This window comes from Macaca nemestrina, chromosome 5 (assembly GCF_043159975.1).
Source record: "Macaca nemestrina isolate mMacNem1 chromosome 5, mMacNem.hap1, whole genome shotgun sequence".
Lineage (NCBI taxonomy): Eukaryota > Metazoa > Chordata > Mammalia > Primates > Cercopithecidae > Macaca > Macaca nemestrina.
Window position 1 is genome coordinate 176938047 of NC_092129.1, and position 23716 is coordinate 176961762.

Consider the following 23716-nt stretch of genomic DNA (forward strand, 5'->3'; position numbering starts at 1 on the left):
CCATATTCTGAGGTAGTGGGGGCTTCCCCATGTGGATTTTGGGGAGACTCAGTTCAGCATATGGCAGACAGGATTTCCTGTGGACTTGACTGTCTGTGTGGAGAAAGGCTTCGCACACTACTTCAGAGATGCCATCTGAAGTTGAAGCCTGCGCTTCCTTACCTCATGATCCTGTTAACTTCATCTTCAGATAAACGTGGAACACTTGCAGTCCCCAAGCTCCTGAAAATGCGCGAAGCCCCTTCCCCTTCAGTTTTTATCATTCTAAGCAGGTTCTTAGAATTAGAAAAGTGTCTAAGCCTCTCTCTAGTATCAATAAAAAAAAACCAAAAAACAAAAAACTGAGCTCCAGTCCCAGAATCCTGCGGCCTTCCCGGCATGTAGTGTGATGATGTGGTGTATAGGAGGATCTTGTTCAACACTCTGGGACACAAACGGGACCCATGGCTTTCACAGGCAGCACTCCTGTCCGTGGGCAGCGGGCTGGAGGAATATTGCAAGACTGGGGTCCACTCTCCAGGCTCAGGTGAGCAGCAGTACCAAGACCGGCCAACAAGGATGTCTCCTCAAAGGGCCCCATGCCCTGAACTGCCCTTTTTGCCCGGATCCAGGACACCCCACGGCCTCTTAGAAAAGGAAATGTTTGGGCCGGGCGCGGTGGCTCACACCTGTAATCCCAGCACTTTGGGAGGCCGAGGCGGGTGGATCACCTGAGGTCAGGAGTTCAAGACCAGCCTGGCTAACATGGCGAAACCCCGTCTGTACTAAAAAATAACAAAAATTAGTTGGACGCGGTGGGCAGGCGCCTGTAATCCCAGAGACTTGGGAGGCTGAGGCAGGAGAATCACTTGAACTCAGGAGACGGAGGTTGCAATAAGCTGAGATTGTGCCACTGCACTCCAGCCTGGGCAACAAGAGTGACACTCCATCTGAAAAAAAAAAATAAGAAAAAGAAGGAAGGAAGGAAGGAAGGAAGGAAGGAAGGAAGGAAGGAAGGAAGGAAGGAAGGAAGGAAGGAAACGGAGGGAGGAAGGGGGAGGAAGGGAGGGAAGGAAGGAAGGAAGGAAGGAAGGAAGGAAGGAAGGAAGGAAGGAAGGAAGGAAGGAAGGAAGGGAGAGACAAACGTTTGGCTGAGCACAGTGGCTCACGCCTGTAATCCCAGCACTTTGGGAGGCTGAGGCAGGCAGATCACCTGAGGTCGGGAGTTTGAGACTTGACTAACATGGACAAACCCCATCTTTAGTTTAAAAAAAAAAAAAAAAATTAGCTGGGCGTGGTGGCACATGTCTGTAATCCCAGCTTCTCAGAAGGCTGAGGCAAGAGAATCCCTTGAACCCGGGAGGCAGAGGTTGCGGTGAGTCGAGATGGTGCCACTGCACTCCAGCCTGGGCAACAAGAGTGACACTTCATCTAAAAAATAAAAGAAGAAGAAAGAAAGAGAGAAAGAAAAAGGAAGGAAGGAAGGAAGGAAGGAAGGAAGGAAGGAAGGAAGGAAGGAAGGAAGGAAGGAAGGGAGGGAGGAAGAGAACAGAATAGAAAAGAAAAAAGAGAAGAAAAGAGAAAATGAAGGAAGGAAGAAAGGAAGGAAGGAAGGAAGGAAGGAAGGAAGGAAAGAAGGAAGGAAGGAAGGAAGGAAGGAAGGAAGGAAAGACAGAAAGAGAAAGAAATGTTTGGCTGAGCACAGTGGCTCAGCCTGAGACCCAGACTGAGAGTCTGTCTCAGTGAAGGCTTTAAGTGCTGAGGGAGGATTGGGGGCTATGGCTTTAGGGGCTCCGACTCATCTACAGCTCTGCGGGGACTGTATGTTCTGGGCAGTGGGCATTTTAAACCCATGTGGGAGATGAAGATGACTGAGGCCTAGGGCTGCCGGATCGCACACAGAGAGTGGGGTGAGAACTTGGACTGGGGCTGTTTGGCTCCCAATCCTAGAAGCTGACCACACAATGGCACTCCCGGGGTACCCTTAGATCAGCCAGTCCCAGCCCTCCTTGCACATTAGAAAGCTCTTGGGAGCCAGGCTGGGTGCAGTGGCTCAAACCTGAAATCCCAGCACTTTGGGAGGCTGAGGCGGGTGGATCATCTGAGCTCAAGAGTTCAAGACCAGCCTGGCCAACGTGGTAAAACGCCGTCTCTACTAAAAATACAAAAAATTAGCTGGGCGTGGTGGCAGGTGCCTGTAATCTCAGCTGCTGGGAAGGCTGAGGGTGGAGAATCGCTTGAATCCAGGAGGCGGAGGTTGCAGTGAGCCAAGATCATGCCATTGCACTCCAGCCTGGGCCACAGAACAAAAAAATCCATTTCAAAAAAAAAAAAAAGAGAGAGACATAGACTGAATAGCTAAAAGGTATTTGGTGCTGGGCTAAGTTTTGGATGGTACGCAAAAAAGAATAATTGCCTCCATCCTATCCTTCGGGATCTGAAAATCTAGCCGTGGAGACAGCGCAGCTTATTTTTAAAAAGGCAAATGTACTCCATCCGATGTATGGTGAGTGAACACCAAGCGAGTGAACACCAGAGAGCTGGGGTAGTCCCGGGGGGCCTCAAGGAGGTGGTGAGGCTGAAGGAGCAGAACGGGGTTTGGAAGAAGGATTTAGGATGTGGAGGGCATTTCAGGGGAGGACCAAAGAGAGGGCAGGTGTGCCCAGGCATGCCCTGGGGGTGTGAGGGCAGCTGGATCCCAGGGTGTCTGAGAGTGGTCACCCGAAGGCATGCTCACTGGTGGGCATGGCCATCACAGGACATGGCTACAAGGAGAGTGACTATCAAGAGCAGAGCCATTCAAGGTCGTGCCCATCCGTGGGCATGGTCACCAGGGCTGAGGTCGTCTGTGGGCGTGGTCACCACAGGGCATAGCTGCACAGGGTGACAGACGGTGGGCATGGTCGGATCAACTGGGAGGCAGGGTGGGCTTGGGCCTGTTCGGGAAGCAGAGCTTGGATGTCATTCTCCAAGACTTAGAGGCCGTTGGAGGTGTTGGGCAGGGAGGGTGCATGGACAAAGGGGTGCTTGAGGAACACTGATCAGATGTGGTGTGCCAGCTTCAGCTGTCCTAGCGTCACCATCCCTCGGTGGGCGCTGGGAAGAAGACAGGCGTCTGCAAGTCTCATCGAAATCCCCCCGCCGCCCTCACCTCGCTTCTCAGGCTTCACTGTGAAGCGGGTCAACTTTTTCCAAGGGCAGGAGAATGTGTGGTTCTCTGCTGCTTGAGGGGCTCTGCAGGCCGAAGGTAAGGAGTGCTGTTCGCTCTGCCCCTGCGGAGACCGGGTCAAGCTGGTCCGGCACCCTCCTCCCTTTTCTACCTGAAGCAGGACTGGGAGTGGAGCCCGCCCAGCAAACGCAAGGCCTGTCTTTGGGGAGAAGAGCTGCCTTTGGGACCTTCCTCGCTGGGCCGGTCCAGCACTCAAGCCTCAGCGCTGCCACGTGGCGCCCACGCCCCCTCCCTCTGTCGGGGGATCGACCCCTCTGGAGCTGCGGAGCGGTTTTCTCACCGCGATCTTCCCTTCTCTGGAAACATCCAAATCCCCACTCACTGCCCCAGGCCAGGCCAGTCAGATGCGCTGGCCTGGAAATTCCACAGACAGCAGGGAGAGCCCCAGAGCCCCTGCGCTGCAGCTGCTGCAGAGGGCAGGGCCTGGACTCCATGCTGCTGTCTTGTGTGTGGTTTCGCTTTGTTCCTTGTTTTTACCTTCTGTCAGCGTATCTCCGGAGGCCTTTGGGTCGCCCCTCCTCCCTGGCCACTCCTCTCCCCCGGACCCAGCCCTCAGTCCCTCCCTGCCTCGCCCGGCCTGGCGCACTCCAGCACTTGCCCTGGTCGCTGTTCCTGGACACGAATAGACACTGAAAGTCACGCTTTCTTGCACAGTCCGCATTTTATTTGCAAAGCGCAGCGGGTAATGCATTGCGGTCATTCAGCTCTGCTGTCCCTTGGTCTCGGCAAGGACTGCTCTGCTCTTCCACTGCCCTGGGTCCCAAACCAGTTCTGCCCACACCCTGCCCTTTGCCCATCGTCTCAGCCCAATGGCCTGTCTTCACCCACGCCTTCAGGGAACTGGGCTCCCTCTTCTTAGGCAACATTGTTTTCGCCCACTTCCTCTTTGAGCGTCTCACCACTGTCCCCTGACTCTTCCCCAGCCTGTCTGTCTCTTTCCTAGGTCTCTAGGGCTCCCCTGCCCCCGCCACCTTTCCTGATCTCATTCACTCCTATGGCTCTTCCCACAATAACCCAAACCTGGCTGTAGCTCTTACCCGACCCCTGGGCTTGAGACATCTCCACCTGGCTGTCTGCAGTGGACCCACAAGTCTTTCTTCTCCTCCTGGAGGCAGCCCCCACGTTCCCCTCTTGGGATCCTCCCCTTTTCTGTGCAGGAGGGGTGGGGATATTTGACTTGCCCACTGCTTCAAGAATGGCATGTGACCCAGAGGTGGGCACCTGCCTCAGACCAGCCTGAAGTCCTGGTCTCTTGTTGGGACGAGCAGCTGTAGTCGCCAAGCTGGCTGCACATAAGCTGAGCGACTCTGCTGCCTGGCAGGGGCCCTCCCTGAGAAATAAAGCAGAACCAGGAAATGGAACACAGTGGGTTTGAACACTAGCCTTGGTGGACCTGCATCTAACCAAAGTCACTTTCTGGACTTTTTGTCAATGTGGGCTAACCCATTCTCGTTTTTGTAGAAGCTGATCTGAGTTATTTATTTATTTGTTTGTTTGTTTGTTTAGTTTTGAGACAGGGTCTCGCTCTGTTGCCCAGGCTGGAGTGCAGTGATGCCATCATGGCTCACTGTAGCCTCAACCTCCCAGGCCCAAGTGATCCTCCCACCTCAGCCTCTCAAGTAGCTGGGATACAGGCATGTGCCACCACACCTAGCTTATTTATTTATTTTAGAGATGGAGGTCTTACTTTGTTGCCCAGGGTGGTCTTGAACTCCTGGATTCAAGTGATCCTCCTGTCTCGGCCTCCCAAAGTGTTGGAAATCACAGGCATAAGTCAATGCACCCAGCCTCTGAGTTGAATTTTTGTCACTTGAAGACCTCTGAGAGACACCTCCAACAAGACAGAACCCATGATCTCTGTGTTCCATCAAACCGCCTTCTCCACCTGGCTTCCCTGGCATCCTTCATAGCACCACCTCCCCCGATTTCCAGTGACAATGTTGAAAGCTTGACTGCGTCCTCATTGCAATCTTCCTTCCTCAAGTAGAGCCAAATGTGATCTCTCCATTGCTCTTCTCCTCCACAGCCCACTTCAAACACTCATTACCTTTTCTTTCTCTCCCCAACTCCTTTTTTTTTTTTGACAGGCCCTTGCTACATTGTCTAGGTTGGTCTCAAACTCCTGAGCTCAAGTGATCCTCCTGCCTCAGCCTCCCACGTAGCTGGGATAACAGGTGCACACTACCACATCTGGCCCTCATTACCTTTGCCTAGACTATTTTGATAACTTCTCTGCTGGCTCCCCATCTCACACTGTTGCTAGGACATTTCTAGACTGCAGTTCTGATGCACTCACAGATGCCCTCAAGAACCTTCAATGGCTCCCACCTCCAGCAGGAAATGAACTCAAGTATTCAGAGCTCTCCTGACTCCAACTCGCTCCTGCATCTATTCACGGTCTGCTGTGTGGCATGTCAGCCAGTGGACCGCCTGCCCTTCCAGCCACAGCCCACACCACTGTGATGTGATGGGACACCCCGTGGCCAGCCTCCCTGTGCCCTAAGCTTCCCCCTGGCCCCGGGCCAGCGACGCTCCTCCAGCCTGCTGCAACCTGCAGAAATCCTTCCAGGGGCCTCACTCTGTAAATTCAGTCTACACGTCCCCAACCAGCAGTACCCCCCACCTCCAAATGCCCTTGATGCTCTGGGCTTGCCACTCCATTTAACAATGTCCTTCTCAGCTTTTTTCTCCTAAGCGGCTGGAGGGCAGAGTCTGTGTCTCATTTGCCTGAGATTTCCTCCCCTGCTGAGCTCAGGGCCTGCAAATATTTGCTGGGTAAACATGGATCGACAGCCTGACCAGGAGCCTCCTGCTCCCAGCGCCGCCGCTCCCCGTCTGGGGTCTTCCTTCCGAGTCATCTGGATACGCCAGCAAGCCTGGATTCTCGTCTGCCTGCCAGGCTATCCCAACTTTTTCAGAGATGATTGCAAAGCTCACCACCATAAAGCCGATCTGCAAACACTTTTCTTGCTTCTTTTTTTTACCTCAACTAAGCACACTAAAATATATAAATAAGTAAATATATACATAACAGGAAAACTTGGTGTGGTGTAATTCAGTTTTGGTAAACAATGATGGTGTTCTCTTCTTATTTGTACCCCCTCCTCTGCCACCTCTCTCACACCCTCCTGCTCTCTCCTGCCACCCTCCAGGTGCCCTCTCTGACCCCACCTCCCCTCCTGCCCTCACTCACAGTCAGGAAGGCTTCCCATTTCCTCCCGACTTCCCCAGTGGGACCCAAGCCCTCGGGAGTCAGGACAGAAGGTGACTTGGGCGGAGGCAGTGAGCTAGGAAAGAAAGGCAGTGGGTATGATCTGGGCCATTTGGAGGGCAGGGCAGGGGCAGGGAGACTTGGCTGGCTGGGTGGCGCTCTGGGGTCCATCCACCCTGAGCTGAGAGGAAGGGTGTCGTCCCCCATCCAGTGAGCGTGAGGGGCAGGGGCACTGAGCTGCAGGGGCCACCACCCCAGAGCCGCCAGAGCCACTCTTGACCAAGCACTGAGGACCAGCCTTGGCACAGGCCCTAGGTGGAGAAGTCCCAAGGACACCAAACCCACCATTAGCGCTGGCTTGACTGAGCCTCCCTAGTGCTGATACTAGATAACAAGTGCAACCGTGTCCAGATCCGAGGGCAGGCGTGGATGTAAGGTTCGTGGGAGGGCAAGGCCGCCAAAAACAGGAGTGGCTGGCCTGAAACACTGAATGGGTTGGGGGCCATTGGTCACGCCTTGGTATGGAAACAGAATTCTAGGTGGGGACAGAGGGGGCCCCACAGATAGGAGGGTGCAGTGGTGCCATGGGGTCAGCAGGGAGACCCGACAGGACCAAGTTGCTGAGGGAGGTGGGCAGGGCTGGCTTCCTGCAGTGTGACCCCTGTGGGGCCAGAGCCCCACACTCAGGCAAGGGACTGTGCTTGGAGTTCAATGCTTCCAGGGCCCCATCATGAAACTCTTTATGATATTATCTTCGAACTGGGATTTGTCAGTGAACTCTGATGGGACAATGGAGTGTGCACTGGGTGCCGGGAGCCCCAGCTCCTGTGTGGTCCTGCCTGCCTCTCTCTCCTGCCTCCCTGGGACAGGTTCTTGGCCACTCAACCCCCTGCCCTTGCCTAGTGATTGCAGCCCCCTCGGCCCCTGGTGGAGGCCTGGGTGTGGAGGTAGAGAGGGTTGGGTAGATGTGAGACCTCAGGCACCTGTGGGCACCTGAATGTAAGTATCCCAATGCCTAAGGTAATGTGGCCTTGGAGAACCCATTGGCCGGGTACGGTGGCTCATGCTGTAATCCCAACACTTGGAAGGCTGCGGTGGGAGGATTGCTTGAGCCCAGGAATTTGAGACCAGACTGGGCGACATGGCAAGAACAACAGGTGTGGCAGTGTGCACCTTGGTCCCAGCTACTTGAGAAGCTGAGGCAGGAGGATCACTTGAGCCTGAGAGATTGAGGCTGCAGTGAGCTGAGATTGCGTTGCTGCACTCCACCCTGGGTGACAGAGTGAAACCGTGTCTCTTAAAAAAACAAAACAAAACAAAACAAAAACACAAGACGGGCACAGTGGCTCACATCTGTAATCCCAGCACTTTGGGAGACCAAGAAGGCACATCACTTGAGGCCACCAGAAGTTCGAGACCAGCCTGGGCAAATGGTAAAACCTTGTCTCTACTAAAAATACAAAAAAAAAAAAAAAAAAAAAATTAGCCAGGTGTGGTGGTGTGTGCCTATAGTCCCAGCTACTCGGGAGACTGAATCACGAGAATTGCTTGAACCCAGGAGGCGGAGTCTGCAGTGAGCTGAGATTGTGCCATTGCACTCAAGTCCGGGCAACAGAGCAGGGCCCCACATTTTCATTTATCCATATGGATCCCACCATTATGAGCCAGCCCTGACAAGTGTGTATCAGGAGACTAGGGACCCAAAGCTCCAGGGAGGTGAGTCAGGTGGAGGCAACTGCTCCTAGACTCAGTGCCAAGGTTGAGCCCAGCCACAGGTTCTTAGAAGTTCCCTTTTGGGGGTAGGTGATCCCAAAGTTGGGTGGGAGCACCTGTGCCAATATAGGTAGAGGAGTGGCTGCAAAAGCAGGGAAAGAGGCCAGACAGGAGACTTGAAGGAAGGTTCTGGTACATATCCTAGATATCAGAGAGTTACCCCAGACCAAACAACAGCTCCATTGCAAACAATTTGCCTTGGTGTTAGCCTGAGGGGCAACTAGAGGTACATCTGAGGGGCAGGAATCTGGAACAATCTTTAACAGAGCCCTGGTTTGCAAACTTTTATGGGCTTTAGCAAATTCTCCAGGAATTTGCTAAAAATGTACATGGCTGGGTCCTCCCTCCCGAGATCATGAATCAGTAGATCTGAAATACAATTTTTTTCTTTTTTTTTTTTTGAGACAGAGTGCCACTCTTGTCACCCAGGCTGGAATGCAGAGGCGTGATCTTGGCTCATGGTAACCTCCACCTCCCGAGTTCAAGCGGTTCTCCTGCCTCAGCCTCCCGAGTAGCTAGGATTACAGATGCCTGCCACCTTGCCTGCCTAATATTTGTATTTTTAGTAGAGATGGGGTTTCACCATGTTGGCCAGGCTGGTCTTGAACTCCTGACCTCAGGTGATCTGCCCACCTTGGCCTCCCAAAGTGCTGGGATTATAGGTTGAGCCACTGCACCCGGCCTGAAATGCAATTTTTAACAAGCAACCCAGATAATTTTCTTTTAGTGGGTAGGTGAGTGGGTGGGTTGTACACACAAAGGCACCTGATATGAGTGAGAAAAAATGGTTGGTCTTGGAGGCTCTGCCCCAGCTGATGCCTCATGGAGGACAGATGAGCCATCCCTGCAGAACCCTGCCCAACCCACTGAATCCTGACCCAAAGTTTTGGTGTTGTCATACAGAAAAAGAGAACTGGAACAGTTGAGAATTTACTCAGTGACCCTGGGAATATGTATGCCAAATATCTATGTGCCAAATTGCATCAGTGCCATGTTTCCTAGAGGCCACGCATTCCTAGTTTTCAGTAACTCCCTTTTCAGTGGACAACACACACCACCCATTCTTGGGGACTTGTGTTTTAGGATTTTGCTGGTGGAGAATTTCATCCCTACAAAAGTACTCAATAGCCAGCTGACCTGAGCAAATCATTTCAATGCTCATCCCTGCTCTGAAGGAATAAGGATTTTTTTCCTTCACAGCTGACTGGACTTGGGTGAAGACAAGAAACAAAAACCACAGGAAAACACTGCAGTGTGCAAAGTCCTGTACAAACACATCTTAGAATGAGGAAGGGAAAAGTGAGGCCCAATGAAAAGAGCAACACTCACCAAGTTAAAACGGCGTTTGAGAAGCGAGATGACTTCCTTTATTTTCTTTATATTTTCCTGCAGCTCCTAAATTTTCCACACTGAGCAAGGCGTTACTTTTATGTAAATTCCCATAAAAGAGTCATGTCAGATCCATGGAGGAAGGCAGGGCTGGGGAGCAGCTGAGCGAGCCCCTTGCTGGCCTCACAGCCTGGGAAGCAGATGCCACCGTGGGGACATGAATTCCTGCCCTGACAGCCAGGTGAGACTTGAAGCAGTGAACGGCAAGGGCCAGGGATGTCACTTTCCTACTGGGCTGTGACTTCCTTCCCCTAACAGTAAAACGGGAAAGGAGTGACCGCTTGTTTCTTATTTAGGACACTGACTCTGGCAGCCTAGAATTGGAGGGGACTCTTTTGTTGCTAAAGAGCAACCTTCAATTACAAGCTTAAAATAAGCCTAGTCATCCTCCCTCACTCCTGGCCTCCTCAGAGAGGTGGTTATGAAGGGGAGAGGCCTGAATATTCCAGGCCCAAGGCTTGACACCAGGACAGGCAAGCAGGTAGCTGGCGCTGTTGGCCAGTGGTTGGAGGCCCTGCTTGCTCCTCGGCCCTTTCAAAGTAGACTTTGGAATCCACAAGGATGGCAAACAGGCAGAAACCCCAAACAAGACTCTCGGGGCACTCGGGTTTAGGCAGTGGCTGAGTCTGTGCTGGGGCTGGAGTAGGATCCATAGAAGGAAGCTCTGGAGGGCCAAGCCCGGCACTCTCTAAAGCCATATCTGGGCTCTGCCCACTCCTTCTGAGATGGATTCTGTCTTTGGTTGGGAGGAAGAATCCACAGTCGTCTCTGCAGCCAGCTGCTGGGTCCACCATCCACCTTATTCTGAACCAAGCTTTGGGGTCTAGACCGGAGCTTCTCAAACCTTAATGTGTGCACATATCCACTGCGGCCCTTGTTCACATGCAGATTCTGACTCAGCAGGTCTGGGTGGGCCAGAGGTTCTCATTTCTGTTATTTTTTGGTTTGTGTTTTTATTTTTGTGAAGATGCGATCTTGCTCTGTCAATCAGGCTTGAGTGTGAACATAGCTCACTGCAGCCTTGAGCTCCTGGCCTCAAGTGATTCTCTTGCCTCACCCTCCCAAAGTGCTGGGACCACAGGCGTGCACCACTGCGCCAGGTCAAGCTGAGGTTGCCATTTCTAACAAGCTCCTAGGGATGCTGATGCTTTGGGTCTTCAGATGACAATCTGAGCAGTAAGGTAGCAAGGGACTAGGCCTCATCCTGGGTGCTAGGTCTATGCCACCAGCTCCCCCATCCCCATGCCCCATGCCCCATGCCCTCCTCCAGTGGAATAGGCTTTGGTGCAGGGTGGGGATGCTGGATAAGCACCAAGACCCAGGCAGAGTCCTGGGGCCATGGGGAGGCCACAGGCTGAGCGGGAAGGTAGTGGGATTACAGGGCCAGAGGAGGCCAGGTAGGAGAAGGTGGCAAGACTCCCCAGGGTTTGAGGATAGTGCGTCTTGGTGATCTCCCATGAGGCCCTCCACTGGCCGTTCCCCACAGTGTGCCATGAATGCGTGTGGTGAAGTTCTACCCACTACTTCACCAGGGAACCAACGAAGCATTCCTATGAGAAGACTCTGTAGAAACAATGAGAGCCCCTAACATGCACCTTATATAATTAACTCATGGCATCCACACAACAATGCCCATGAGGCAGGTACTATTGCTATCCCCTTCTTAGGAATGAAGAAATTGAGGCACACCCACTTAACTTTCCACATGCTCTCAAAGTAGCTCTCACAAGTGCGGCCGAGTGCTTTTCTATACAGCAGGGTCTTGCTGTGTCCCCCAGGCTGGAGTGCAGAGGCACGATCATAGCTCACTGCAACCTCAAACTCCTGGGCTCAAGCCATCCTCCTATCTCAAACACCCAAATAGCTGGGACTACAGGCGTGTACCACCATGCCCAGATAGTTCTTAAACTTATTTTTTTGTAGAGATATGAGTCTCACTATTTTGCCCAGGCTGGTCTTGAACTTCCGGTTTCAAGTGATTCTTCCGCCTTGGCTTCCCAAAGTGCTGGGATTATAGGCAAGAGTCACTGCCCCAGCCTCCAGAGCGAAGAAAAATGCTGCCTGGATGACAAGAGCTTTCCTGGGCACCTGTGATTCCCTCCAACGGTACCGCACACCTGGGGGCTGCCCCAAGTGGGCTGTGGGTTTGGGGATGGGATCACAACAAATCACAGGACGGCCACGTGACCGGCAATCTGCCGCTTTTAAAATATAACATTTATTGCTTAGATGGTTTGATACAGAACAGCTTTCTTCTCATTCTGAATTTGGAAGTTCTATACAACTGAATACAAAGAGGAACAAAAAGTACCAAAACCAAACTTGTGATTCTGTTCATGTGGCATAAACCAGTTTTGTACATAACATGTAGCAGCAGTTTTTAAGTTCCCTTTAGAAAAATATGCATTCTACAAATTTATTATTGTTTCCTGTTTAATGCATGGGCTGAAATCACTAGGATCAATTTCCTTCTTGAAGAAAGAGGAGAGGAAAGAGACGAACAGAGGGTCAGAACGTACGGTGAATCCTCCCGAAACTGGCATCCGGCTGTTCTGTAGCTTCCCCAGCGCTGCTTGGAAAACAGCCCTCTGGGTTGTTCTGTTTTCACAGCCAGGTGTTTCATGTAGTGATTGAATCTCAGCATCATGTCCATTAATCAATGAGGAAAAAAAAAAAAAAAAAAGAAAAAACTTGCACCTCAAAAAACTTTTCAGAAGATCCATATATATATATTTTTTTGTAAAAGCCCTGAGAGAAGGAGAAAGAGAATCAAACAAAATGTATAGAAACAAATTAGCTGGACATGCAAACTAAGCTATGATTCACCCAGAGTTTAAACAAATCACAAATTTCACAGTTTAATATTGGGGGGTGGGGGAAGGGCAAAAACAACAAACAAATAATACGTTTCTCCACCTCACTAATAAAATGTGGCAAGACCTTATTGACTACGAGGGTACAGATCAAGGCTAAGTAAAGCTTTAAATCAATAGTGATTATTGCGAGCGGCAGCCCCGGCTACTCACGTCGCTGGGAGCTGATTACTGCTACATCTCACCGCAGCGGAGAGTTTACTCACAGCTTCTCCCCACAATATTGCGAGTTTAGTGTGGAGAGTCGCAGAGAAAAAACACAAGAAACCCCAAATAATAACAACAAAAATAACAATAACAACTGTAATAATAAAAAAAGAAACCTAAGGGATGTATGAACTGGTTTTAACTAAGTAGACCAAGGAATCATTGGTTCTGATTTGCATTCATCTCTACAGTAAATAAAACCTCATTTTTAAACTGGTTCATACATCCCTAATACAGTTAAAAATCATATATACCTCAACCTTTTTTCCTTTCATATGCGAAGATATCACTTTTCATTATCTCAAGAATATCTATCTTCCTTTGAAGTCTGGGAGGTTGGATTTCAGAAACTGGTGAAGCGGTGGAGAAAAGGGGGTGTGCATGTTTCTGTGCGAACAAGTCTATGTAAAGGAGGGGCACTGGGGCCAGAAAAAGGCAGGGGAAAGCAGCTGGGGTACAGGGGTGCCTCCCCAGGGGAAGGCAAGAGGCTCCACACACTGCAGCAAGCACAGGGGTCCCCAGCAGCAGGCTGGCTGGGGGCCCCTGAGGTCTTGGCTGAGGGACCAGGAGCTCAGGTGCAGTGGGGTACATTTTCCTCCCTGCAGGCGGGGACAGTGAGGGAAGTCTATTGCCTGCCAAAGATGCTTATGGGTAAAAAGAATCCTGCCTTTTTGCACCCAGGGCTTTGGGCTATTTAAGAAACTAGAAACAGCACATTTATCTTCAAGCACCAACTCCACATCACAGGAAGGTAAATATAAACCTATTTCTCATCTGACATCTTGCATGTGTAGTTTTATTACCAGTAGTAGTATTTCCTCGCTTTGCAAATGACAGTAGCACAGCTGGGTAAGGCGTGGATTAGGCTTAGCAGGAAGACTGGGAATACCTCGCTCACGAGTAACGTGCCTGGTCACTGGGTCACTGCTTTGCTTTCTCCACAGTCATCTCTGCAGTGCTCCAGGCACGGCCCTGGCTTCTTGACGCCTGTTTCCTGGATGCACGCACCCTCACTCCACCCTCTCTGAGCTGCTCCTGGGCCACGCCTGGGAAGACTGCTCACGGCCCTGCTAAATTCTGCAGTGACAGAAGAAAGGCTTGTCTCATTACAGTAGAAGAGCTACCACCCGAGGGTGCCAACCACAGCCGCAGGCACACGTTTACACGGGGACCCGGGTGCGGCACAGGTCTCCCAGGACAAATATTGCCCATTTGATTCTGCTCACTGCAGAGAACAGCAAACTGATGAACTAACAATAATAATAATAATAATAATATTAATAATATAGATACTGAAAGGGAAGAGGAGGCAATCAAATATATGCTATCCGTGCATGTTTTCCATAGGTTTAGACGCCAGGGGAGTAACTCTTCTCTATAGTTAAGAATGGATGTCTTGAACTTGAACGGTGACCATGTCTAATGCTGACAGAGTGGAAACGGACATGAGGCTGAAGCTAGAATCTTTCCTGGTTTTGGCCTGAAACCATATTGGAAACCTTCATCAACCACATCCTGTAATACCAAGGACCAGATGACAGCTCCACCATGAAGCACACAGAAAAAAGGAAAATGTCTATTTAAGAAATTATCATCTTATTCATCTTTCCTCTGGTCATTTACACGAAATTCACATCATTTTCTTCCAGTTATTGGCTATGGGTACCCAAGGGTATGTTTTTTCCTTCTGTTTCCAGCTCACAGAACAAACGGTGCTATCACAGATTCACAAAAACAAGCTCACACACACCAATAAAAAATAACGCTAATGCTCAAATGAAGAGGTCCTCTCCAGACAATTCATTATAATTATTTGTTTTGTTTAAGAAGTCATTTTGGAAAAATACAACACCCACGATAATATGGAGGGATCCGGTAAGTAGTTAAGGCACTGGAATCGGCACGGGCTGTGGCCTCCCGCGCAGGCTGCGGTAAGGCTATGGCACTGAGCGAGCAGCCACGCTCCTGCTTGTCTCTCGCACTCTCTCTCTCTCTCTCTCTCTCTCTCTTACTCCCCAACAGCCGAAGGGCACTGAGGAAACCCCACGACGCTTTGCTCTGCTGGCTTCTGTCTGTGCTGAGGGGGACTGAGGCTGTCACTCCATCCCCGGAAGCTGCGAGGTGCTGTCAGCTGTGGCCAGGGTTGGGTGAGTGGGCCTCTTGCTGCGAGGTTCCAGCAGGTCCTGCCCCAGGGCCACTGGGCTCTCTGGGTTAAGGTCACCCTGGCCAGGCTCAGACGGCCGCCTTGCCGTGACCTTCTCCTCCCTGTGGCTGCAGTCCTTTGTGGCACTGGCCAAGCCCTCCTTCCGGCTCCGGGTGACGGCCATGTGGCTGCTGGTGCTGGGAGCCAGCTCCGCCTCGTTCTCTGAGACGGGGTTGTTGCCACTGTGGGTGGACTCGTTCTCGCTGTCTTCCTCACCCCGCTCATCCTTGTCGCTGTCCTTCCCATGGTGTTTGGCATGCCTGGCTTTCTGGTGGATCCGCTGGTGGCGAACCAGGCTGTGCTTCAAGGTGAAGGTTCGCTCACAGGTCTGACATTTGTATGGCCTTTCCCCTGGAACAACGGAAGAAAGAAAGAATTTCCATTAACCAAAAGGCACCAGTACCCACCACACCCTGCTCTGCACAGGAAGAACGAGGCTCCCAGGTTATGTGTGAGGGACCAGGACTCCTTCCTACTCAGCCAGAGGCCTCTTCCTTGAACCAGCAAACAGGACGGACAAGCTCTGTTGCTGGTTCAAGCTATCAGTTTGAGACGTTCCCTCTCCTTCCTCTCTCAGTCCAGGCACTCTACATACTGATCCAGAAAACCCAAGTCCCAGAAGCAGAAGCCTCAGGAGACATGCAGACTGGCCTCGACCAGAGCCTAGGAAGGAATCTAGAGGGGACGGGAGTGGGCCCTCTCAGGGATCTGCATGGACAGCAGCACCTAAGTCGGAGGCACCAGGTACCCTCTGCATTGCGATGTGGCGCAGCAGGGGCTTTCCTGATGCTCACACGCCAGGCCTGGGGCAGGGCCCACCACGCTTTCTGGGAGCCCAAGAATATCCCTCTTCTGAGAGCCAAGGCCCCTGGTCCTTCACACCGGCAAGCGCAGCGAACAGCGGACTGCGCTGGGTTGGGGCACACGTGTTCACTGCGGGCTGCAGATGTGACAGGGAGGGAAGCTGCGGCTGAGAGGAGGGACAGGTTATTTTGGAAGGAAGGAGGATGTATCTCTGGACTCCATGAGCATATCCAGGTCTTTGTCTCAAAGCAAGCGCCCCTGCTCTGGGGTCTGCAGCCTCCACCCTGTGGGTGGTGGGTGAACTCTAGGAGCAGTGTGCAGGGCAGTGGCTAAGAGTCCTGTCCCAGTCACCTCAGCCGGTTGCACGGCTAAGAAAGGAAAAGACCCTCCTGGCCCTAACAGATCACCCAGGGTGCCTGCCGCCCCACACTGGCCTGGGGCAGCGCCTGTCGTCCGGGCCACAGGACTAGACAGGACCAAGTGGCCCCAAATGGCCAGCACAAGCACCCTCTCCTAGATACCTCTTTGAAACAGGGCAGCTGTCACCCCAGCTCTACAGATGGGAAGACGGAGGCTCAGCAGCGCTAAGAGGCGGATCACAGCGTTCTCAAAAACACAACGGCCAAGGACCCTCTCCTGCCTGGCTGCAGGCCTGCACGGTCTTCAAGCGCTAAGAGGACAACTCCTTAAAACTCCTAGTTCACGGGCTTAAAGAGCACACCCGCAACGTAAGCAAACGTTCTCTCGGCGGCCTCCAGCACCGCTTCAAGGCAGCTCCTAGGACAGAGGTGCCCACCTCGCCGCCTCTTGTCGGGCTGGGGACCTGGCCTGCCCTGGTTACCTGTGTGGGAGCGCATGTGCCGGGTCAGGTCCTGCAGCGACCAGAACCGCTTGTTGCACACGCTGCAGACCTTCTTCCTCTTGTCTGCCTTGCTGACCACGCTTTTGGGGGAGTCTGTCTTTGGTTTCTTGTCATCGTCGCTCTTCTCCGAGGACCTCTTCTCGGTCGCGCTCTCCCCGTCGGAGGGGCCCTCAGTCTCCTCTGCAGGCTTTTCCGCCGGGGCCTCCCCGGCGCCCGGGGCCGACTCCACCACCTCCACCGGGGTCTCGGGGGGCTTCTCCTCCTGCTCAGGGGCGGGCGGGGGCCCCTCCTCCGCAGCGCTGGCGCCATCTCCCTTCTCGTCCTTGGGCTCCTGGCGGCCGTGCGCCTTCCGGTGGCGGCTCAGGGTGCCCAGGAACTTGAAGCTCTTCCCACAGGTGTCGCAGGCGAGCTTCTGCTCCTGCGAGGCCGCGCCCCCGGCGCCTGCCTCGCCCTCGCCCTCGCCCTCGCCCTCGGCCAGCTTGAAGTCCATGAGCTTGGTGGCGAAGTCCAGGTCCAGGCTCTGGTTGCTCGACGCGTCCTCTTCAGCGCCGTCGGCGTCACCGGCACTCTCCTCAGCGCCACGCTCCTCCTCCGGCTCATGGCTCTCCCCAGGCCCGTGCTCTTCTCCGTGCACAGGCGAGGCCGTTTCTGCCTTGGCTGGCTCCGCAGGGGCATCCCCTGTGACCTGGCGGAGCTCAGTGGCGCCCTCCGACGGCTGCTCTCTGTCCCGTGAGGTGAGGTCTAGCACTTCGCCCGCGGTGGCTGCAGTCTCCGCATCCGACTGGCTGTCTGTGGGGCAAGCACAGCGGGGAGGGCTCAGAGGGGCACCACCAGGTACGCTCATGCCAGGGACGTCGCCGGGAATGGGCTAGACCCACGCCAGCAGCCTGAACCCCAAACCAGTGAGGACTTCTTTCGGCCCAAATCCTCACCACCTGTTACATTCCCCCAGGAGGACCAAGATGACCCCGGGGAGGTAAGAAAGGCAAAAGCAGCCTCCACATCACCTGAGGTGTGTTCCCAGAGCTGGCTGTGCCCTCGAACCCCCGGCTTCCACTGCTCCCGCCCCCAGGAAGGTGTGAGTGACTCAGGCAGGGCAGACAGGGGCTGCGAGATAGGAGAGGGGTGCATTCCAGAGACTCGCAGCGCCAGGGAGGTTGAGGAAGCTTGAGTTATAAGTTATTTTTCCAGTGCAAAGAGATCATACAAACATGCAACATACACAGGACCACCCCCACCCCCTAATCCCCCAAAGCATGGTCTTGATGAGTTTCACAGGAAACGACCCCAAGCCTGCATTCTGTGTGTATGGTATGCACTCTTGCCTGACGCTCATCTCCAGGTGGAGGCTGCAGAGACCCAACGGGGTGCAGGCAAGCTTGTAGGCTTCCTAGCTGTCAGCCTCCCAGGGGTGGCGGAAATCTTTCAAAGGAAGGGCACCCTTGATGCCAGGCTTGGCAACAGCAGACAGTGAGGGGAGCGGACTGTGAAGGGCTGTGGGTGCCTGTGAAGACAAGGGGTTCTGGCTTCCGGGCATCTCACCTACCCTGACTTCCTGCCTTTTGATTTGTTCCTATCTGTCCATTCCACCCAGTAAAACTGTATGTGGAAAGCCTACCAGTTTTCAACAGTCCTTTTAAGGGATGGCACGGTTGCAACATTCACAGCATCAAACAGTGTCAAAAGGCCTTCTCTTTCCTAAGGCTGAAAGAGGACTTAATAACTTCTTAAAATTATGCACTACAACAGTGCATTGGAAGCTGGTGGAACCTATTATTTAGCTGCAGATCCTATGTCTGATTTTTTATTATTCAAGACGGAGTTTCTCCTTGTCACCCAGGCTAGAGTGCAATGGTGTGATCTTGGCTCACTGCAACCTCTGCCTCCCGGGTTCAAGCAATTCTCCTGCCTCAGCCTCTCGAGTAGCTGAGATTACAGGCACCCACCACCATGCCCGGCTAATTTTTGTATTTTTAGTGGAGACGGGGTTTCATCACGTTGGCCAGGTTGGTCTCGAACTCCTGACCTCAGGTGATCTGCCGACCTTGGCCTCCCAAAGTGCTGGGATTACAGGCGTGAGCCACCATGCCTGGCCACTGTCTGATTTACTACTGTAGGGATTCAGAAGTTCCTCTGAGAATTAGGTGGATGAAAGTCATTGTTTTATGGCACAAGTATGAGATGCGCCTCCCTCAACAGGCCAGATGTGAGTGCAGTCCTTGAGCCAGCAGATTCACACACCTAACCTGGATTCTTACTTGGTGTGATCAGGCGTAACTACAGTATCAACCTGCATCTATCACTTCTCCTCAACATCACATGCTCCATTATTTGGCCATCAAGGCGGTCAGGAGGGCTGGGGTAAGGAGCTGGTCCTGCCCCATCCCGAGGTCTGAAGAGACAGTACCTACTGCTCACACCTGCTTGGGGCTTTAGGCTTACCCACAGCCATCTGCATAACGCGTCCACTTCCATCATTTCATTTCATTAGTTTTACACTGACTGCACTTTTTGGCAGCCACTGTCTGAGTATCTCAAGAGGTTTCAGAAGGAAATATTATGGTGTGAATATAAAATTTTAAAGAAGAAATGATTTTGCAAAATTATCCAAAAGCTTAAAGAATATGAATCCTGAGATATGCACACCAATGTCTGGGCCACATTCCAAGGAAAAACAAGATATTCGTTTTCTTGAATCATTTCAACAGAGAGCAGCTATAGAATGGATATTGGTATAAACTCTACAATAAAAATACAAACTGCTCAATTTGTTTGCTGGCTTTGTGGGTAATTTCCCTCCCTAGAGTCAGGGTCTCCCTATGTTGCCCAGGCTGGTCTCGAACTCCTGGCTCAAGGGGTCCTCCTGCCTTGGCCTGCCAAAGTACTAAGGTTACAGGCATAAGCAACTGTGGCTGGCCTTTGTAGGTTTGTTTTTTTTTTTTTTTGAGATAGAGTCTTGCTCTGTCACCTGCGCTGGAGTGCAGTGGTGCAATCTCAGCTCACTGTAACCTCTGCTTCCTGGGTTCAAGTGATTCTCCTGCCTCAGCCTCCCAAGAAGCTGGGATTACAGGTGTGAGCCACCATGCCCGGCTAATTTTTGTATTTTTAGTGGAGACAGGGTTTCACCATGTTGGCCAGGCTGGTCTCAGAACTCCTGACCTCAGGTGATCCACCCTCCACGCCCTCTAAAAGGGCTAGGATTACAGGCATGAGCCACCACGCCCAACCGGTTATTTTTAAAAGATTTAATCTCTGGTTACTTCCCCTTTGTCCCCAGTATATCCTAGGCTACTTCTATTATTTTTTTTTTCAGCAAAGAACATGCATTATTTTAACTGCACAGAACATATTTAACATGATAAAGCTTGAAAAAAATAAAATAAATTTTGAAATGAAACCCAAATAAATATACTAAGATCAAATTGTTCCTGCTGTTGGGACCTTCCTTTGTGTGGATAATGGAGACAGATCACCCAGAGTACAATGAAAGGCCAACGCCCTCTTGGGACACAGGGGGCTTGGTTGTATTCTACCAAACTCCCACTAGGGGGAGTGTTTTAGCAGTGCAGGCTGTGCCCTTCACATTCTAAGCAACAACTGATTTTCATTAGTGATTCTCATGAACAAACACTTCGCCTCTAAACCTATCATGAACAGTCAACTTACAAGGCCAGGTGCTGTATAAATCCCCGCCCTCAACCACCCAGACTCCCAAATGAGGTAGCTGAGCTGATGACTTTTTATATAAGCAATGCTACCTTAAAAATATGCAGTTCTTCCCTCTCCCCATCAGTCCCTCGGTTTGTGTTCAACAACTAAGAAAACTGCCAGAGGAAGCAGAAGGAATCCTGATAGATAATAAACCCACAGCTCCTCCTACAGGACAGTGGAGACGGCCCTAGTCAGCTCAACAATTAATGATCTATTGCTTCCTAAAAATTAAATGCGCCTCAACCGATGCGACAGACTACCAACCGAAGTAATCATCTGACCTGGCAGGGGTGCGTCTGCAGGGAAGCCACTGTGTCTGCACTCTACCCAAAGCATCGGAGGACTGAGAGGGTTTCCTGGGGTGCAGTCCATGCTGACATGTGGGACTTCTGGGCTGGTAAAGGTGGTCACCATTAAGGGAGAGTTTAAACACTTTCACGTTTATATGAATTAAAAACAGCCCTATGTAGGTGCCTACAAACACGAAGACGCGGCATCATCGGAGGAAGGACCAAGGGCATGCCCTTCAAGGGCAGAGGGGGCCAGGGCACCTCTCTGTCGAGGACAGTGAATGGAGAATTTCAGTTGAAATCTGAATATTCAAAATGGACCTTTGAAGGGAGAACTGCCCCCACTGTGGCATTTTAAGCATTCTTTTGGGGGACTTTATGTTGAAAAAAGTCAGACCTGCATTATAAAACGTGTAGGAATTTTAAGAAAATGCCACCTAAGCATATAAGCCTAGAAAACCCCTCAAGGACCTCCTTGGTCATTTCCTCCCTCAGCCTCCCCTTTTTTAAGTGGTCTTCCTTCAAAGCCTCACTTTTTTAACTTCACTGGGGGGAGCCCAGAATGAAGGCTTCACCCCATGCCCCTCATGCTTATCTGGTTTTTAAAATCCCCCTTGAAATCACTAAACTCTGCCTCCCTAACCTCCTTTCTCTCCCACTTAAATCTCAGTCCCTTTTCTCACCATGGACTGGCACCACAACTAAACCAAACATATATTTTCTCTTTGCTAGTTTCACATTACAACTTTCAGTAACTTCCTTTTCTAGAGGTTTTATCCCCTCAAGAAAACCTATATGACTTCCGGGGTGGGGTGGAGGTGGGAAAGGGCTTTGCTGGGATTTGGAAAACAAAACTTATGAGTACAAACTTATAAATACACTTGGTGCTGAACCGAAGCTAAGACCATAAATTCCGACTCAGCTTTGTGTCTGCAGACGTCAGCAGGAGCCCCAGCCCTTGTTCCTCCCTTATGATAAAGAAGCTGAATGCAAAATGCATATCCAGCACAGAGTTACTAAGACTTATTTGTAAACATGGAAACCCAAGGGCTCCCCCTCAGCTCCCTCAGTTACTGGCTGCTTTCGCCACTGTGGAACCACTATGGGAAGATCACAGGGTAGCTTTCAAAACCAGGCTGAAAGAAAATGTTCCAGACCAACAGGTAACGTGGCGGCCGATGGTTAAACATTAACAGAATGGTCTGCAGCAAGTGCGTGCCTGCCAGCACTGGTGTGTACTTCCCGTGGGCTGAACTGCAGGTCATCCTTGGCTCACAGGGGTCCAAGTTAGGGGAAGATTCCGTGGGCACCCACATCTTTCTTCACTCAAAGATACTAGTGAGTTATGTGGAAGTGGAAGCTGGGGAAGCAGTGAGCAAAGCAGCTTACACTTTCATACCCTCAGAGGATCTGATCTGGACTGGCAGTTGGGCAGTCAAGAGCACTCACAGTTGGTTTCACGGGGCTCAGTGGGAGGCGTAGAGAGGGGCAAAGGGTGGCCTCTCCAGATGTGCCCCCGCATCGCTATAACCAAGGTAAGGACAAGGGGGCTAATGCCCAACCCTCTGTCCACACTGACTCCTGAGGCAGGGGTGCCTCCTAACTCTAGAGCACCCCATCTCCACCCTATCTAAGGAACAGAAGCCACAGGACGCAATTACAACCCTAGAAAAACATAGCTGGGGGGATCTCTTCGCAGCCACGAGATAGTGTCAGGTTTTCAAGACTTGCAGAACTGGGCCGGGCGCGGTGGCTCAAGCCTGTAATCCCAGCACTTTGGGAGGCCGAGACGGGCGGATCACGAGGTCAGGAGATCGAGACCATCCTGGCTAGCACGGTGAAACCCCGTCTCTACTAAAAAATACAAAAAACTAGCTGGGCGAGGTGGCGGGCGCCTGTAGTCCCAGCTACTCAGGAGGCTGAGGCAGGAGAATGGCGTAAACCCGGGAGGCGGAGCTTGCAGTGAGCTGAGATCCGGCCACTGCACTCCAGCCTGGGCGACAGAGCGAGACCCCGTCTCAAAAAAAAAAAAAAAAAAAAAAAAAGACTTGCAGAACTGGACCCAGCACCATGATGCTGTCCCTGTTGCTAACCAGTGGCAACTGGCGGGGTGTCTAAGTGGCCTGCAGCAGGCTGGCTTTTGTTTTGTTTGCTCTTGGGGGTGAGGATGGAGAACCCCAGCAGTCTGAGCGGATGGAGCGTACCGATAGAGGACATGAGTAAATTCAGAAACTACAAGGGAAAAAAGGTGGCAGAAGACGTATCGGGCAGCCGTTAATTGCTCTGTGGGTGCTGGAGGGAGGAAGCACACATCAGCACAGGAGAATAATACTCGGATTCAGGTCAAGCAGAGATGTGATTAAAGAAAGGACATGCACAGTGCTTTTTCAAACAAGGACAGTCTTACACCGGGAAGAGAGTTATTGAAAAGAAGAACACCGCACCCCTTGTTCCTTCAATACCCTGACATCCCAGGGAGCCCAGGCCTACTCCCGAGGAGGCTGCAGAGGCCAGGGCTCCCCAAACCTTTAAGGTTTCACATCCCCTTTAGATGAGTTCATACCCAGGGCTAAAGTTGTAGGCCTTCCCATACATCCCACCTCCCAACATCGGGAACAAAGGCCTCTTCTGCCAAGAGGGTGACAGATCTTCCCTAGCAGCCCCGAGAGTCACCGAGGGGCACTGTCACTGTTTCCTGCTGTATGTCTAGGCGATCTGACCCAGGAGTTATGCTCCCTCCCAATCATCAGTAGGGCCCGCCTTTCTACTAATAGGCTCTGCACCCTACAGAGAAGTGAACAAGCAGCCCCTCCACAGCTCAGACCAGAGTTAGATACAACTCTTAACCGAACTCCTCTGTCTCCCTCTCTCTGGGTTCTTGTTCACCTGGCGGCACTACCTGTGCTATCATGGGATCCAACATCACTCTCTTTTGACTGGGGGATAAGCCCGTTTCTTCTCAGGGAACAGGTGGTAACTCCGTGTTTGCGCAACTGGTGGCGTTCACAGTTAGATTTGGTAGAAAAGAAGGCATCGCATTTTTGACAAGGGAAGGGTTTCTGACCTGAAGCAGGAAAAAAAATATATATTTATCTGGCTTTCTACTGCAATGAAAAACAAAAGTCGCTTTTGTTTATTCTTCTGGGATCACTGGCAGTTGTTCCCCCCTCCTCCACCCCTTCAAG

At 51.8% G+C, this 23716-nt stretch overlaps 1 protein-coding gene across 13 annotated transcripts in view; it reads right to left on the reverse strand.

Moving 5' to 3' along the window:
* Positions 1–11767: 11767 nt before the first annotated feature.
* The window catches only part of LOC105487377 (ras responsive element binding protein 1), a 202500-nt gene continuing 190551 nt past the window's right edge, over positions 11768–23716 (reverse strand). For 11 of the 13 annotated variants that reach the window (XM_071097680.1, XM_011750821.3, XM_011750828.3 and 8 more), the window contains 3 exons: positions 23431–23595; positions 16510–17319; positions 11768–15215 (listed from right to left, as the gene is read on the reverse strand). In XM_071097680.1, the coding sequence (XP_070953781.1) occupies positions 14758–15215; positions 16510–17319; positions 23431–23595 (1433 nt within the window). In that variant the 3' untranslated portion in view covers positions 11768–14757. The remainder of the gene's footprint in view (positions 15216–16509; positions 17320–23430; positions 23596–23716) is intronic. The other 2 variants (XM_011750832.3, XM_071097681.1) reach the window with 1 other exon arrangement.